Source organism: Diplotaxodon limnothrissa, linkage group LG12 (genome assembly GCF_057381915.1).
Source record: "Diplotaxodon limnothrissa isolate DT_005_m linkage group LG12, D_limnothrissa_male_GT1.1, whole genome shotgun sequence".
NCBI lineage: Eukaryota > Metazoa > Chordata > Actinopteri > Cichliformes > Cichlidae > Diplotaxodon > Diplotaxodon limnothrissa.
In genome coordinates this window covers 8427355-8444329 of record NC_140607.1, presented here as the reverse complement: position 1 = coordinate 8444329, position 16975 = coordinate 8427355, and the positions used below count along the sequence as shown (strand labels likewise).

General features: G+C 43.5%; 1 protein-coding gene across 1 annotated transcript; it reads right to left on the bottom strand.

Moving 5' to 3' along the window:
- Positions 1 to 10321: 10321 nt before the first annotated feature.
- LOC146620835 (uncharacterized) lies at positions 10322 to 12850 on the bottom strand. The gene is made up of 3 exons (XM_085367718.1): positions 12126 to 12850; positions 10890 to 11954; positions 10322 to 10799 (listed from the first exon to the last, which is right to left on the bottom strand). Exons 1-3 carry the CDS (start codon positions 12836 to 12838, stop codon positions 10322 to 10324), a joined length of 2256 nt encoding a protein of 751 aa, XP_085223844.1. The 5' UTR covers positions 12839 to 12850.
- Positions 12851 to 16975: the final 4125 nt, after the last annotated feature.

The following is a 16975-nucleotide window of genomic DNA, read 5'->3' as shown; positions in this document are numbered from 1 at the left end:
TTATCTACTTTGTTTACAAAATCAGACTTCTGCATGAGTAGAGAAAGAACAGAAGCAATGAGCTTCTTATTGGTGCCTTTTTTGAAGCTGGACCACTAAACGTGTATACAAGATTAGGTCTCACATGCAAGTGGTAAGACACATATCATTTGCCACACCATTAAAATGAGCGACTGTGATGTTTTTTAATGTTGATGTTGTATAATTCTTCTTAATTCTTATATTGAAACATTTTGTTTTACATTTATTTGCATTATGGTTGTTTCCCAATATTTTTTTTACTATAATATTGTCCTGCTGTATACTTTGTCCTATGCACTTACTTTGTAAAGCGGGATCATGCTGTACAATGATTAAATAAAAGTGATTAAGTGACTAACAGATGAAGAACCTTATCCTGTTACACGGTGGCACATAATAAGGGCTGAGATCAATTAAATAGCAAGTGAATGGACAGTTCTTAAAGCTGATGTGTTGGAAGCAGAACAATGGAACAACAATGGAATGGAGCCTATCCCAGCTGTCAAAGGGTGTTAGGTGGGATACACCCAGTGTAGGGTTTACACATTAAGAGAGAACTATTCACACTTCGAGCCAATTTAGAATCACCAGTGAACCTACAGGTGCTGTCTTTACACTCTTGTAGGGTCCAAGTTGGCCATAAAGCGAGCAGGTTTCATCCGGCCATAAAAATACTTCAGTCAGATTCTGAAAATGTGGGAAAGTGAATTAAAAGAGCTTTAATTCTTAAACAGTTTAGTGCAAAGCTTTTTTAAACCCCTTGAATTCAAACTGGAGCTTTATATAAGTCAGAAGAAGTCTGTTTGGAGCAAAGATGCAGCCCAGATATGTTTTATTAGGATGTTTGCAAACTACGTTTTCTTCCCTTTACTCCCAATGCATCACAGCAGTTGGCTGTCCCTCCCTGAGCCTGGTTCTGCTGGAGGCTTCTTCCTGTTAAAAGGGAGTTTTTCCTTCCCTCTTAGGTGGTCGTCTGACTGTTGGGGTTTTTTCTGTTACATTATAAAGCACCTTGAGGAAACTGCTGATGTCATTATATAAATAAAATTTAACTGAATATGGTAAATGGCCTGTATTTGTATAGCGCTTTACTAGTCCCTAAGGACCCCAAAGCGCTTTACACGTCCAGTCATCCACCCATTCACACACACATTCACACACTGGTGATGGCAAGCTATATTGTAGCCACAGCCACCCTGAGACGCACTGACAGAGGTGAGGCTGCCGGACACTGGCGCCACCAGGCCCTCTGACCACCACCAGTAGGCAACGGGTGAATACATCAGAAGCACCAAAACATCACCTGTTGCCCACATAGAATAAGTCCTCAGATGATAGCTGATGGTTTGTGAGACTGATTCAGCCTCAAAGCAGCAAAAGTAGCATCTGAAAAATTACATTTAATCTTTAACCAGTCTGGTTAAAAAAATATAAGAAGTAATAATATACAGGTTTTGAAAAAGCTGCGATAAAACTGATGTGTTTTTAAGGGAGAACTTCAAATAACTTTAATATTTAGTTTGTATTTAAGTCAGCCTTTTAAATCAATTACATATTTATAAGAACTCTTTAACATTTGTATAATTTTAAATTTCTCCAATTTAATAGAAACTTGAAGAGTTATTAGCTTTTCCTGTTTCGAGGTTGAGTTTTGTTTACATTTGTGTATAAATACATATAAGGTGCCTTTGGGTGCCTTGAAAAGCGCTATATAAATCCAATCCATTATTATTATTATTATTATTATTACTACAGTGTTTGACTTCAGATGTTTGCTATGCTTTGCTAGTCATGGGAGGAACAGTCATCGCAGTATGCAGGCTGACTTCAGGTGAATACGCATATTTTGACCCTCACCCACGTAAGTCAACAGAAATGCCATTGTCGCTATGTGTAATGGTGGAACTGCAGTTATGTTGAAATTCACACGTCTTAACAACATGATTGACAGGCTCAAATGCTTATACCAAATTTTTAGCATTGCGCCAGCCTGCACTTATGAGCTACAGTCTATTGAGTTTCACAGTGAAAACGCTGCTGACCAAAGAGATGCTAATCAAACCTCCGAATACAGGAAATCCGCTACAAATGTTCTAGCACCAGCTTTAAATGAACCTGTTCATGAATTAAACTCCCAGACATCCACTGAGCAGACATGGAAAACTGTGACGGAAACTTTAACCACTGAAGTCACGTCATTCAGCACGGATTTAAATGAGACAGCTGCTGCATCTCTGCTCCATCAAACCTCTGCATCTTCTGTGAGTGAAACTCAGGTAACATCAAATTCTGTTCCTCAGAAGGATTCAAACACTGCCTCCTGTTCAACCAAGACAACAGAGGAACTCTTACATAAACTTCTAAAATGTAATAAACAGGAAAGGAGAAAAATGAGGAGAAGATTATTGGCCGAACAGAAACTACCACAAAGAAAGGAAAATCAGAAAAAGAAAGAAAGGCAGATGTACACTTTTGATGAAAGCTTCCAAAAAAAATCCCATTGGAAAGTCTAATGATCCCGATCACAGAAGAAAAGAGTGTACAAAAAAATCTATATGAACTAAATGCTACATATAGAGAGAAACAGAGAGAACATTTGAGAAAGATCTATAGAGAAAGCAATGATTTTAAGGAAAAACAGAAGGAGCAAATGAGAAGGTCCTATAGAGATGGATTCAAGGAAAAACAGAAGGAATGAATGAGAATAATTTATAGAGAAAGTGCTAAAATTAGAGAGAGAAAAAAAGAGCGTGCCATAAAGACGTATAAAAAAATCCTATGTTCAGAGAAAAGCACAAAGAGCCTATAAGAAGAATATACAGAACATGTGCTGAATTCAGAGATAAACATAAAGCTTACATGAGGTCAAACCAGGGGCGGAGCGTGGGGGTGGCTTACTGGGCTTAAGCCCGGGTTGTTTTGTCAGAAGCCCGGGGTCTTTTGGAGTGTAATTTTTTCATAGTTAGATGTCTGGCTGACAACTGTATAAAACAAAAAGTACACACAATATTCGAAGCACATAGTGCACACTGTGGGAATTTACGACTGTGCGTGAATCCCCCCTGATATTGGTATGATCCGAGCTCAGGCACTAAGCGACTGAGCGAGAGGGCGGGACAGCTGCTGCCTGTGAGTGCGCTGTTGGAGAAACGGAGTCAGCCATACTAAGGAGAGCTTAAGTTTGACCAGGTACCAAAGCAAATCATTCGTACCGTACAAATAATGTAAATATGACGGTGCATCACGAAATCAAACTGATCACTTGACCAATATTACGTTACTTGCTCTTCAAGTGAATCAACAAATGGCGAAATGAAAAGCTGAACAACAACAAAGCTGTTTCTTTAGAGAGTCTTAGCTTACATGTGTGTTTATTTCATATTTTCAGTTGTTACCCTCCACGGCTAAATAAATCAGTTTCAGTAATGCACTGATACACAAGAATGGAGATAAGGGGCTTCTTTCAAAGAAAAAACTCTGGTAGTATTTTATATATTATGCTTTGTATGTTGTTCAGTATATTTCTATGCAAAACAAGAGGACCTTCAATACACAGCAGTATATCCACAGTTCAAACCAGATATTTACATACACTTTATGGAAAACACAATAACATTTTTTTACTGTACAACATCAATTTAGAGTAAACTTGTTTTGTTTTTGGATAAATAAATATTGAAATATCTTTTGAATTATTTAAATGTCAGAATAAAGAGAGACAGAGCTGTTTATTTTTTATCACTTTCATCAAATTTAGGAGCACATATACACTAAGTTTATTGTTAATTAATAAGAAACTCCAGACGATTCCATTCTGAGCTGAAGAAGCTTCTGATAGGTTAGTAGAGTCCATGTGAGTAAATTGGTGGCACAGCTGTGGATGCATATAAGGCAAAACACAGAGCCTGTTTCTTTGAAATGGGAAAATTAAGAGATGTCAACCAAAACACCAGAAAAAGAACTGTGGAGCTCCATAAGTGTGGCTCAATTTTGAATACAATTTGGTGCCATTTGCAATTAAGAAATACAGATAGTTTCTCTCTTTACTCTTAAAGTTAACAAATATGTTTTTTATATTCATCAATCTAAAAAAATAAACATTTAGTCTGATTTGATGTTACAATTAAAAAAGTGTTTCTGTTTTGATCTGAAGAGTTTGTAAATATCTGGTTTCAACTGTATATTTGATGATTGTCAGCACAAAGAGGGAGAGAGAGGAGAATGAGGACAGAACAGAGAGGGAACAAGAGCAGGTGAGACACACATGTTAGTCAAATGGTTGTTTACCAGAAGTATCACCGTATCATAGGTACTCATGTATCTCGTACCTAGTGTTTCTTTTTAGGTTTGCTATTTTTCAAATTCTATATTTATTAAGTTATGCAGGCTTGTTTGCACAACAAGGCTAAATAATTATATAAACCCTTCTCAATCTAAATAGTGGACTTTGGTAGAATTAAAAAAATAAGTGTAGTGCAGGTATATGATGATTTTTAGTGCTACTTTCATCTAGTTCTGATTGTGGTTCTGTCTTGGTTAAATCCCAAGTAGTCCTGATTTTGAACTGGTGTAGTCCTGTTTTAATTCTGGATCAGTTCTGGGTCTGGTTGAATTGGGGTTTAGTCCTCGTGTCTTGATGCAGCCCTGACCTTGTTCTGCCTTGCTGCTTAATTAAAAAACTAGTTTAAGGTGTCCTGCATATGTGATATATAATTTTCCCTATATGAAGTCATTCTTTTTTGAACAAAACTCAAAACAGAGCCTATTAATCTTTCACCCCCCCCCCCCCCCCCCCCCCGGGTGTTTCAAACGTCTGGCTCCGCCTCTGTTCTAGACTATATAAAGAAATTGAAGAATTTAGACAGAAAAAACAATTTTACATCATTAAACGTTATGGAGAAGAGAGATAATTTCAGCAACAACACAAGGACAACATGAGAGCGAATGAGAGTAAAATATTGGAACGGTTTTTCTTTTAGACAGATGCATAATATCAGATGTGCAGTGAACATAAAAAAAAAATATCGTCAGATGCATCGACCAGCTGAAAGTTTACAGTGTCATCCAGATAACACTTTAATGAATGAGGCCATATCTTGTTTCAGATCAAACATTAAGTCAGCACCATCTTATGTTTGTACTGTTTGTCTAAAAGCTTCTTTTCCTAATCAAGTGAAAATCTGCAAAAGAAACAATTACTCAAAACACCAAACTGTAGCTCAGCAGTGTCTAACTGGTAAATTTGCTCATATGTGTGATGAAGCATGTAATGATTCCTGCAGCTTTCCTGTTGAGAGAAAAAAGGAGTATATCTGTCACATGTGTCACAGTTCCCTCAAAAGTGGACACATGCCAAGGCTTGCTGCTGTCAATGGTTTAGAACTGCAGGATATTCCAGCTGAACTGTGTGATCTCAACATTCTGGAGAGACATCTGATTGCCAAATGCATACCATTTGCTAAGATTATTCCACTTCCAAAGGGCAGAAAACGACTCATACGTGGTAATGTGGTGTGTGTCCCATCTGAGGTCCATGTGAGGTTCTTCTATGTCAACGGTGGTGCAGGAACTGGAAAGTCACATCTGATTAAATGTATTCACTCTGAAGCATCAAAGATCCTGAGCAGACTGCCTACTAATGCAGAAGAAGCTGACATATCAAATCCAACTGTTTTACTGACTTCATTTACCGGTACAGCAGCTTTTTCTATCAATGGCGGCTCTACGTTACATTCCCTGCTCAAACTACCCAGGAGTCTGAAACTACCCATTCAAGGACTTGGTAACCAACTGGATGAAGTCAGATCTGAGCTTATGAATGCTGAAATTATTGTTATTGATGAGATTTCAATGGTTTCAAAACCCCTTTTTGCTTATGTGGATGCAAGAGTGAAACAAATCAAAGGCACTCAGAGACCTTTTGGTGGAATGTCCATTTTAGCTGTACATTACAAGTCATATATCTTTAATAATTCATATTTTAATGATCAATGGTCAACACTTGAAGATTCCCCCATCTCTTCTGAACAAAACGGTCTAACGGTGTGTTCACACCGAACGTGATAGACGCGACCAGAGGGTCAGGTTTACATGTAAAGTCAATGGAAAAGCGCAATGACGCACGATTGCGGGTCCAGCGACAATTCCAAAGCAGATTTGCGTCGCGAAAACATGTCAAACGCGCGTCAAAGTAGCGTGTCTGGCACACGCGTCAGTTTTTGTGTTGCATTTTGTGCATTCCCGCGCGTGTCGCGTCTACCGCTCGAGTTGGAAAAATCCGAACTTCAGCGTCAATTCAAACCGCGACAACCAATCAGGAGCCTGGTGACGTGGCTCTGACCTAGGTCAAAGGGGCAGGTCCAGCCAAAGCCCTTCATACTTCATTCAATATGGAGGAAAGGCTAATCAACGCCGTAGCAAACCAGCCGGAGCTGTACGACACCAGCTGCTTTCTGTACCGAGACAGGAATAAAAAGGACCGAGCTTGGAGGAAGATATGTGAAACTGGCAACCTGGTAAGTTCATTCATTTCTCTTTTGACATTTTTGACTGACCCGGGGAAGCCGCACAAAAGCTAGCAAGCCTGCCTACTTCTGCTAGGTTACACTACTTCTGCTAAGTTATGTTATGCTAAGTTATTACATTTCTGCTAAGTCTTAGCTTCTGGTAAACTACAATATTTCCGGTAAATTGTTATGTTTCTTCTAAGTTATTGCATTTCTGCTAAGTTATTAAATTTTTGTTAACTTCATATGGTTCTGCAAAGTTATTGAAATTTCAACACCTTTTCAAATACAGACTTTGATTTCTTCAGCTTCTTTAGCTGTTTTCAGCTGTTTTCAGCAGACAGCTTCAGTGTTACAGCATTCACACAGCATTTTCGCGGGAAATGCAAATTTTTCCAGGTATTATTTTTCTTCCGCCTGAAATTATGAACCGAATCACGGCCCGCAGCTTTCCGACAACCCTCACATATGTTACACCATTTCGTGCGTCTCGATCGGGAATGGTGTGCTATGACTTTTGGTAGGGATTCATCGCTCGGCTTACCCAAAATTCCCCAAAAAAGACCCCATTTTTCCTCATTCATTTCGATGGGAAAGGGCATGAAAAAAGGCGCCAACCCAAGCCACTTTGAAGGCCTACCACTTGGCCATACTTTGTCACAGAAACATCATTTAAACTTTATACTGGTCACAAGACTTTGGACTTTTATTGACCAAATCCATGTTGCGATATCTTTTATGGTTGTTTCACAAGAGCAGTTTAAGTTTTAGGAAAATTGAGATTTTTCACGGAATGTTCGCACCACTGTGAACTGCCATAAAACCAGATTGTTTTAAAAATTTGTCTTTCCCTTCCTGTCCCACCCAAACCGTTTGCCCTACATCTATAATTTGTACATCAAAACGTAGCTATCGTTGTCTTCTTTCATCCAGTGGCTTCCTCACTGAGATCAGGTTTATGGTTTTCTCACAAATGCCATCAAAGCGCAGCCTCCTCCCTCTCTGTCCCCCGTAGATAACCATTCCAAAACTGCTCTCAATTTTCAGCTCAAATTTAACATCGGAGGGTATCTTTACACTGTCACCACGTCAGCATAATACGCTCTACAGGCATGAAAATTTAATATGTTGTAGTCTGGAAGTTCCTGCCACTCACAGTAAAAGAATTTTTGCGATCGAGCCTACAGTTTTCTCTTGGGAAGCATTTGTTTCAGAGCTTAATTCCTGTTTGCCTTTCTCTGTATCCCTGGTGGCAAGGAACCTGGACAAAATTGTTCAAAATTAGTATTATGTGTACTGCAGTTACAAAATACATTATTCAAACTCCAAAATACTTTTGTGATGTCGGATTTAAATTACAAAACATAAATCTTACATAAAACATTTTGTAATTATAAGGATAATTACATAATATATATTAGATATAATATAAAACAGTCAGTTGTGTTTTTTTTTTAACTTTACCATATCATAATTTGATTGGTAGCAACTTTTACCACTACAGTGAGCCAATCACTCCTAATTCCTAAACATGTCAATCAGGTAGTATTGAAGTAAGACATTAACAGAAATAAAGAGTTGTATGTAGCCCTTTCTTTGCATAAATCATTGTTAATATTTTTGAAAAATTAACCTGTGATAAGACAGCATATCAAGATAGAATATGCTGGATAGAACCATATAACTAAAGATGAACCAAACTGTTCACAATTTTATCTAACTCTCAGTTTTAAGAAAGGCTGGTGACCCCTGTTATACAGGGAGTGCAGAATTATTAGGCAAATGAGTATTTTGTCCACTTCATCCTCTTCATGCATGTTGTCTTACTCCAAGCTGTATAGGCTCGAAAGCCTACTATCAATTAAGCATATTAGGTGATGTGCATCTCTGTAATGAGAAGGGGTGTGGTCTAATGACATCAACACCCTATATCAGGTGTGCATAATTATTAGGCAACTTCCTTTCCTTTGGCAAAGTGGGTCAAAAGAAGGACTTGACAGGCTCAGAAAAGTCGAAAATAGTGAGATATCTTGCAGAGGGATGCAGCAGTCTCAAAATTGCAAAGCTTCTGAAGCGTGATCATCGAACAATCAAGCGTTTCATTCAAAATAGTCAACAGGGTCGCAAGAAGCGTGTGGAAAAACCAAGGCGCCAAATAACTGCCCATGAACTGAGAAAAGTCAAGCGTGCAGCTGCCAAGATGCCACTTGCCACCAGTTTGGCCATATTTCAGAGCTGCAACATCACTGGAGTGCCCAAAAGCACAAGGTGTGCAATACTCAGAGACATGGCCAAGGTAAGAAAGGCTGAAAGACGACCACCACTGAACAAGACACACAAGCTGAAACGTCAAGACTGGGCCAAGAAATATCTCAAGACTGATTTTTCTAAGGTTTTATGGACTGATGAAATGAGAGTGAGTCTTGATGGGCCAGATGGATGGGCCCGTGGCTGGATTGGTAAAGGGCAGAGAGCTCCAGTCCGACTCAGATGCCAGCAAGGTGGAGGTGGAGTACTGGTTTGGGCTGGTATCATCAAAGATGAGCTTGTGGGGCCTTTTCGGGTTGAGGATGGAGTCAAGCTCAACTCCCAGTCCTACTGCCAGTTTCTGGAAGACACCTTCTTCAAGCAGTGGTACAGGAAGAAGTCTGCATCCTTCAAGAAAAACATGATTTCCATGCAGGACAATGCTCCATCACACGCGTCCAAGTACTCTACAGCGTGGCTGGCAAGAAAGGGTATAAAAGAAGAAAAACTAATGACATGGCCACCTTGTTCACCTGATCTGAACCCCATTGAGAACCTGTGGTCCATCATCAAATGTGAGATTTACAAGGAGGGAAAACAGTACACCTCTCTGAACAGTGTCTGGGAGGCTGTGGTTGCTGCTGCACGCAATGTTGATGGTGAACAGATCAATACACTGACAGAATCCATGGATGGCAGGCTTTTGAGTGTCCTTGTCACGGTCTGGCTGGCAGACCGTGGGGATGTGGGGAAAGGAGGACCCAAAACGCAGACTCTGCGATGCAAACAGTGCTCTTTATTCACAGTGGAAAACTGTAAACACAATAACTCCCCGTTGCTCCCTTGAACCCCGTGTGCGTGCTTCCCTCCGACGTCTGTGCTCGTGCTCGTGCTCCCCGCTGTTGTGTTTCCGCACACCCCGTGCGTGCTGCCTTTCTGGACCACTCTTCCTCCTGCAGGGAAACCATAGAGGCAGCCGTCAACACTAACCCTCGGCGGGCATATACGAACAACACAGACATATGCTGACACACTAACTTGGTACGATAACTCAATGATCCCGCGCCGGTGGGAGCTCCAACACTCTCCTAAGTAGCTCCCCCGACGAGCCCTGATCACCAACAGGTGTGGCAGGAACTTCAGGTGTGGCCAGTCCTTCGCAGGGCCACACCCATCAGGCCTGCAGGTGGCTGTGCTCCATCCTCCAGCCACACCCGCAGACATACACACGTATACACCCACACCCTGCCTATACATACGAGTGGGACACAGACTAACACAGCATTGTGGAGAAAACACACATCACCAAATAATAATAATACTAACAACAATAACAACAGTCAAAACTGGTCACGGACCCCCGAGTCCTCCAGAGCCGGGTCTGTGACAGTACCCCCCCTCTAAGGGTCGGCTCCCGACGACCCTAAAACAAAAAGGCAAAAAACAGGAAAACCAACCCAGGGCGGGCGGCGGGGGGACCAGGACGGAGGGCCCCAAAACCTCTCCGCCAACACCACTAAACAACAAAGAAAAGCGAAGAACTCAGTTCAGTAGTCCAACCCCAGCCCTAATGGCAGCAAATATAGTTCTGGGTGCCGACCCGGTGGGCGGCAAAATGGGCGAGACCTGCTGTGGGTAGGCAGAGGCTGAAAACAGTTCAGGTGGCCTACCTCTAGTCCATTGGCGGAAGCGCAGGATCTCGCGGCCACGGGTCCAGCAGCAGCAACGAAACAGTTCTGGGGGCCTGCCACTGATCCAGTGGTGGCGGTGCTGCATCTCTGGTGGCCTGCCAAGCGTCCAGGGGTTACGGCGCTGCAACTCCGGCGGGCGGCCACGGGTCCGGTGGCGGCGGCGTAGCTCCGACGAGCAACCACGAGGTGTGGCACCTGATGTGCGGGTCGCGGTCGTGCTGACCCCTCCGGCTCTCCAAGGTCTTGCGTGGGCAGCACGGGCTCCTCCTGCCCGCTGAGCTCCTCCGGTGGCAGCGCGGGCTCGACAGGCTCGCCGAGCTCCAGCTCGGGCATGCTGAGCTCCTCCGGTTCGCTGAGCTCCACAGCTGGCAACGCGGGCTCCTCCGGCTCGCTGGGCTCCTCCGGCTCGCTGGGCTCCTCCGGCTCGCTGAGCTCCTCCCGCCCGCTGAGCTCCGGCTCGGGCAGAGCGAGCTCCTCCCGCTCGCTGAGCTCCGGCTCCCGCTCGCTGAGCTCCGGCTCGGGCAGAGCGAGCTCCTCCCGCTCGCTGGGCTCCGGCTCCGGCTCGCAGGGCTCCACAGCTGGCGGTGCGGGCTCCTCCGGCTGCGGCGCGGGCTCCCCCCGCTCGCTGAGCTGCTCCTCCCGCTCCCCGGGCTCCTGCTCCGCCTCGCTGAGCCGCTCCTCCGGCTCGCCGGGCTCCTGCTCCGGCTCGCAGGGCTCCACAGCTGGCGGTGCGGGCACCTCCCGCTCTCTGAGCTCCTGCTCCGCCCCGCTGAGCTGCTCCTCCCGCCCTCCGGGCTCCTGCTCCGGCTCGCAGGGCTCCACAGCAGGCGGTGCGGGCTCCTCCTGCTCTCCGAGCACCCTGAGCACCTCCGGCTGCGCTACAGCTACTGATGGTCGATCTGGAGGTGAAGATGGTGATGCGGTGTCTGCAGGTGGGGAAGGTGAAGGTAGAGTAGGTGATGCAGATGGCGAAGCCAAGAGTGCTGCTGTCGCTGCAGTCTGATGGGACTCTGGTGGAGAAGTAGCTGCAGAGGGCGGAGGTGATGATGGTGCGGCAGCTACTCCCGGTAGACTGGACAGCGATGCAGGGACAGACGGGTGAAATGATGGCAGAGGTGGTCCAGCAGGCATATCGACCTCCAACTGAGGATGAAGGTGAGAGGCTGACCGGACTGAAGACTCAGTCACCAGCTGGGCAGCAGACTCCGTTACTAGCTGGGCAGCGGACTGAGTTGAGGGTGATATGGCTATTATGAAGGGTGGAGAGGACGAGAATGCTACAGCTGGCTCAACAAATTCCAGGGGTCCAGAGGCAACTGAGGCCTCCAGTTCGGCCTCTGGGGAAGCCCTGGGGAGAACCTCTGTCTCCATAAGGCCAGACTGAGCCAAAAAGTCATCTGGGTCTGTATGCTCTGAACACCCTAGCTCCCAGCCTACAGTCTCAGAGTGAACATCTTCTGAGCCTTTGGACGTAAAGCAAACAGTTTCTGACCCCACCGACTCTGAGCTAACTACCTCGGGGCTGTCTATGCGAAATTCTGCCCCAGCATTAGCACTCAGGCCACATTCGTCCGTCGGTGGTCCAAAATACCCCACTGGGAGTTCAGTTACACCCCTAACAGTTTCTCCATTGTTAATCGCCGTAGTGGCTATAGTCTCTATGTCCATGTTCACAGGAAGGGAATTTACGACACCGGCAGAGTCCATTTTACTCACTGTGGCGTCCAGAGCCGCTGGTCCTGAGTCTTCGACCAGCACAGGAGTAAGTGTAGAGGTGGCTGAACGCTGCTTGCGAGGACGCCTTCTCCTCCGTGAAGGCGGGGCCAGGTGTAAGGAAACAGTCCTCTGCTGTTCATCTGTGTTTTGATTTTCAATGACAAGATTAATAGAAACAAATGAGTCTGGTTTACTCACTGCGGTAATGAGTGCTGTCGGTCCGTCGCCAGCTGACCGGACTGAAACCGCAGGAGTGGGTTGAGGTGTAATGGGGTGATGATGGCGAGTGCGACATCCCTTCTGTAATGGAGGATCAAACAATTGTGCCGCAAGCATCGACGGGAAAGTCCTCCGCCGATGCGCGAAAAACCAAGCGGCTAGAGCTTCTAGGTGAGCAGCCGAACCTTCCTTGCTCGGACCGCCCAAGCCGAATAATTCAAAACTAGAGCTCTCTCGTAAAATAGTGACCAATAGCTTAAGGTTGTTAATGTCCAAAAAGTTCATGGTGAAGGTAGTGGATGAGAGATAATTGTCAAAGAACACTACCTGTATATGTCTCTTGTGTGGGTCTACAGCCTGGATTACGCTCCGGCAGTAATCCCATAGCTGCGCGAGCGATCTCTCCTCCGTGGCAACTCCTGAGTTTGCTGGGTCCATGGTGTTTGGGGGCGGGATCATTCTGTCACGGTCTGGCTGGCAGACCGTGGAGATGTGGGGAAAGGAGGACCCAAAATGCAGACTCTGCGATGCAAACAGTGCTCTTTATTCACAGTGAAAAACTGTAAACACAATAACTCCCCGTTGCTCCCTTGAACCCCGTGTGCGTGCTTCCCTCCGACGTCTGTGCTCGTGCTCGTGCTCCCCGCTGTTGTGTTTCCGCATACCCCGTGCGTGCTGCCTTTCTGGACCACTCTTCCTCCTGCAGGGAAACCATAGAGGCAGCCGTCAACACTAACCCTCGGCGGGCATATACGAACAACACAGACATATGCTGACACACTAACTTGGTACGATAACTCAATGATCCCGCGCCGGTGGGAGCTCCAACACTCTCCTAAGTAGCTCCCCCGACGAGCCCTGATCACCAACAGGTGTGGCAGGAACTTCAGGTGTGGCCAGTCCTTCGCAGGGCCACACCCATCAGGCCTGCAGGTGGCTGTGCTCCATCCTCCAGCCACACCCGCAGACATACACACGTATACACCCACACCCTGCCTATACATACGAGTGGGACACAGACTAACACAGCATTGTGGAGAAAACACACATCACCAAATAATAATAATACTAACAACAATAACAACAGTCAAAACTGGTCACGGACCCCCGAGTCCTCCAGAGCCGGGTCCGTGACAGTCCTTGCAAAGAAAGGTGGCTATATTGGTCGCTGATTGGTTTTTGTTTTGTTTTTGAATGTCAGAAATGTATATTTGTGAATGTGGAGATGTTATATTGGTTTCACTGGTAAAAATAAATAATTGAAATGGGTATATATTTGTTTTTTGTTAAGTTGCCTAATAATTATGCACAGTAATAGTCACCTGCACACACAGATATCCCCCTAAAATAGCTAAAACTAAAAACAAACTAAAAACTACTTCCAAAAACATTCAGCCTTTATATTAATGAGTTTTTTGGGTTCATTGAGAACATGGTTGTTGTTCAATAATAAAATTATTCCTCAAAAATACAACTTGCCTAATAATTCTGCACTCCCTGTAGAGTCTGACAGCTGCGGGGATTATATACAAATATTCAACTATACCAGAATTAAACCAGGTCTAAATAAAAAAAAAGGAGTGAGTATCACTACAAAGATTAACCCACAGTGGTCCTCATACCACAGTTTGATATCAGCAAACACCGACAGCATACACTGATATGACACCACAGCCATGCTATCATTGCAGAGAGTGATATTATACCCCTTTCGTCAAACTGAGTGATTTATGACCCCCCTAATTGATTTATGACCCCTAATAAATTATTCATGAGCTCCGGAAGTAGGAAGTAATTAAGTAATAAAAATATGATATTGATAAAAATATGATATTGATAAAAATATGATATTCATAAAAATATAATTGATTATTTAGAAAGTTTCTTATATATCAAAAAATAGCATTCTTTTATTTCTTTAAGCAATTAAAAAAAATTTTTATTTTTTTATGCTCAAAAAACGCCATCTGGTGGCGGGTCAGTGTGTGTGTGTGCGCGCGCCCGCGCGCGCCCGAGGCTGTGTGTCGTGTCTCCGGACCGTGCTCTCTCGGGCTCCGTGCTCATGTGTTTAAAAATGTATTAAACCATATTAAAATTGTTTAGTTAAACTTGTGCTTTTGTAACGTTCAGTATGGCCACAAACACATGCTGCATGCCTTGGGGGAAAACTTTATTTCGATTTATATGCATTTGTAGATTTAGAATAAAACTCATACTCAGAAAAAACTCGCGATCCCCTAACCCTAACCCTCCTTAGAAACATAAGCAGGGAAAACTCCTTAAAAAACCCTCCGCGTTTTCTCCAAAACCCTACAATAACTTGTTAGGGTATCCCCTCTATTCCCAAAACCTTATATTCCATAACAGGGGAAATCCTGAAAAAATCCTTAGTCTTTTTTCTCAAATTCAGCGCCCCGCGGCTCCCTTCATGCTCAGCCAAACAAAGCCAAAACTCCTTTTAAAAAATTCTCCGCGATTTCTCCAAAACCCTAGAATAACTTGTTAGCTACCCCTCTATTCCCAAAAAAAAAAAGCGCTATAATCCAAAAACATTGGGAAAGCTCCTTACTCTTTTTTCTTCAAAAACTTCCCTCTTACTAGCAAGCTCTAAAATTCAACGCACACTCTAAGTTCTACCTCGCTCTTAATCTCCGATCCACAACTTCTTGCAGAGCACAATTTTTTCCTGCTTGTTCGCTCCCCGCTCTGCTCCCGAATGCGCTGCTTACCTCGTTCGAAATTTGCGCCGGAGACCAACTCCCCCCCTTACTTCGCCCCGCTGCCAATCACATAACTATTGCACCGCTCCCTTCGCACCCCGGTTAGCCAATCCGCTCCAGGTCCGATTTTTATGATCTCCCGCTCAGGTTAAGACTACCCCCGAGCTCCCAGAAGACCCCTGCCTTCAGCCATATCAACAACTGGAACCGCTCAGACTGTTTGCGAGTTCGCATAGGGAGCAGCCGATTTCAACAGCAACTTGCGTCTCTTTCCTTATCCGCATATCATTCGGTAAGTGTTAATCTTCCTCTCTAACTACATTTTTGCATTTTCCTTTTTACCATTCTGTCAATCCTTTCATTTAAAAAATAAATAAATATCACAATGGTTTGTAACAGGTACAATACACCATCCATCCATCCATTCGCCTCCACTTATCCTTTTCTCAGGCTCGCGCGGTGCGCTGGAGCCTATCCCACGTACAATACACTTTAAAATATATATAAGCTCCACTTTTAACTCCCGTAAAAGTTTATACATTACATGTCTACATCACCTATCATGGCCTCATCGGGTATCTCATATCATCTTGTTATTGTTATGTTATGCTCCTTTGATATTTTGCTAGTTTGCGTGTTTTAAAACTCTTTTTGTTTTTCTTTATATTTTTAGACCCAGATGTGTTAACCTGATCCCTGCGAAACACCAGCTCTGCGTGGATTTTGACCGCGAGTGACCGGATGTTGTTTCCGGCCTGAGGTTGCCTGAAATGCCTTGAGGCTCGTTTGAAAGATTGCGCCCGAGACCAACTCCGCCTCCAAGGCATGCCTACCTTTAGCTGCCACCAGTGAGATATCAGAGCCGGGCTCCACATATCCAATCAGGAGCACGAGCAAGACAGCTTTTGCAGACTCTCCAGAAATATACAAGTCCTTACCAACTGCTCTGCAACCCAGTGTTTCTGGTCCCCTCACTAACATCGCTTTTTGAGATATTTTTTATGAACCACCAAAAAAGCAATTTTACCCCACAGACTGGGTCTGAGGGCAGCAGCGGGGACAAATGATTGTAATGAAGCGACGGACATTTCATGGCTGGTCTTGCATAATCGTGAGTTATTATGTCATATGGTGATAAGTACATAGTTTTGCAAGAGGCATACAAGCACTGTGGAAAAAGTAATCATAAAACTGTTTTTGTGAACACCCTACGTTATGCTTTAAAAAATGTGATACATGTAATGTGATCATCAAAGAACATGATTTAAAAAAAAAAAAAACTTTTATTCTTATGCTTTTAAAGTATGTCAGATTATCTTAAAACACTTATTTGTATGTTATAATGTTTTTCTTACACCATGTGTAATTTTTATAGACACCTTATTCATTGTATCAATGTGTAATTATGTATCTTTGATAAATAAATAAAATATTTAATCTTGTATTTGTGTACTTTCTGGTGATTCAATAAAAAATTAGTCACATATCGCTCTGATAAACACAGATGGCTGAAAGAAATGTTTGATGGAACAAAGGAAACAAGTGTCTTGCTGCTAAACTTTTAAGTCACCATGGTTTAAATGAGAAAGTCTGTATGTAAAACATGAAAAACTCCATATCAGTGATATCTACAAAGGTGTACTCATTTCTTTGTAATGGTACTTTACTGTTCCAATGAAACAAAAAGAAAATCTCATTTTTAAAGTACATTTTTCGGCCACCCTGACCTATTTTCAGGGGCAAGAATGTTGATGTTAGACTGTGTTTTAAATCAGGTTGTGATCTTAAACTAACTATCACAGCACTGATTTCAGTTGTAATGTCAATTAGAATCCCAATTTGGCTTTTCTCCAGT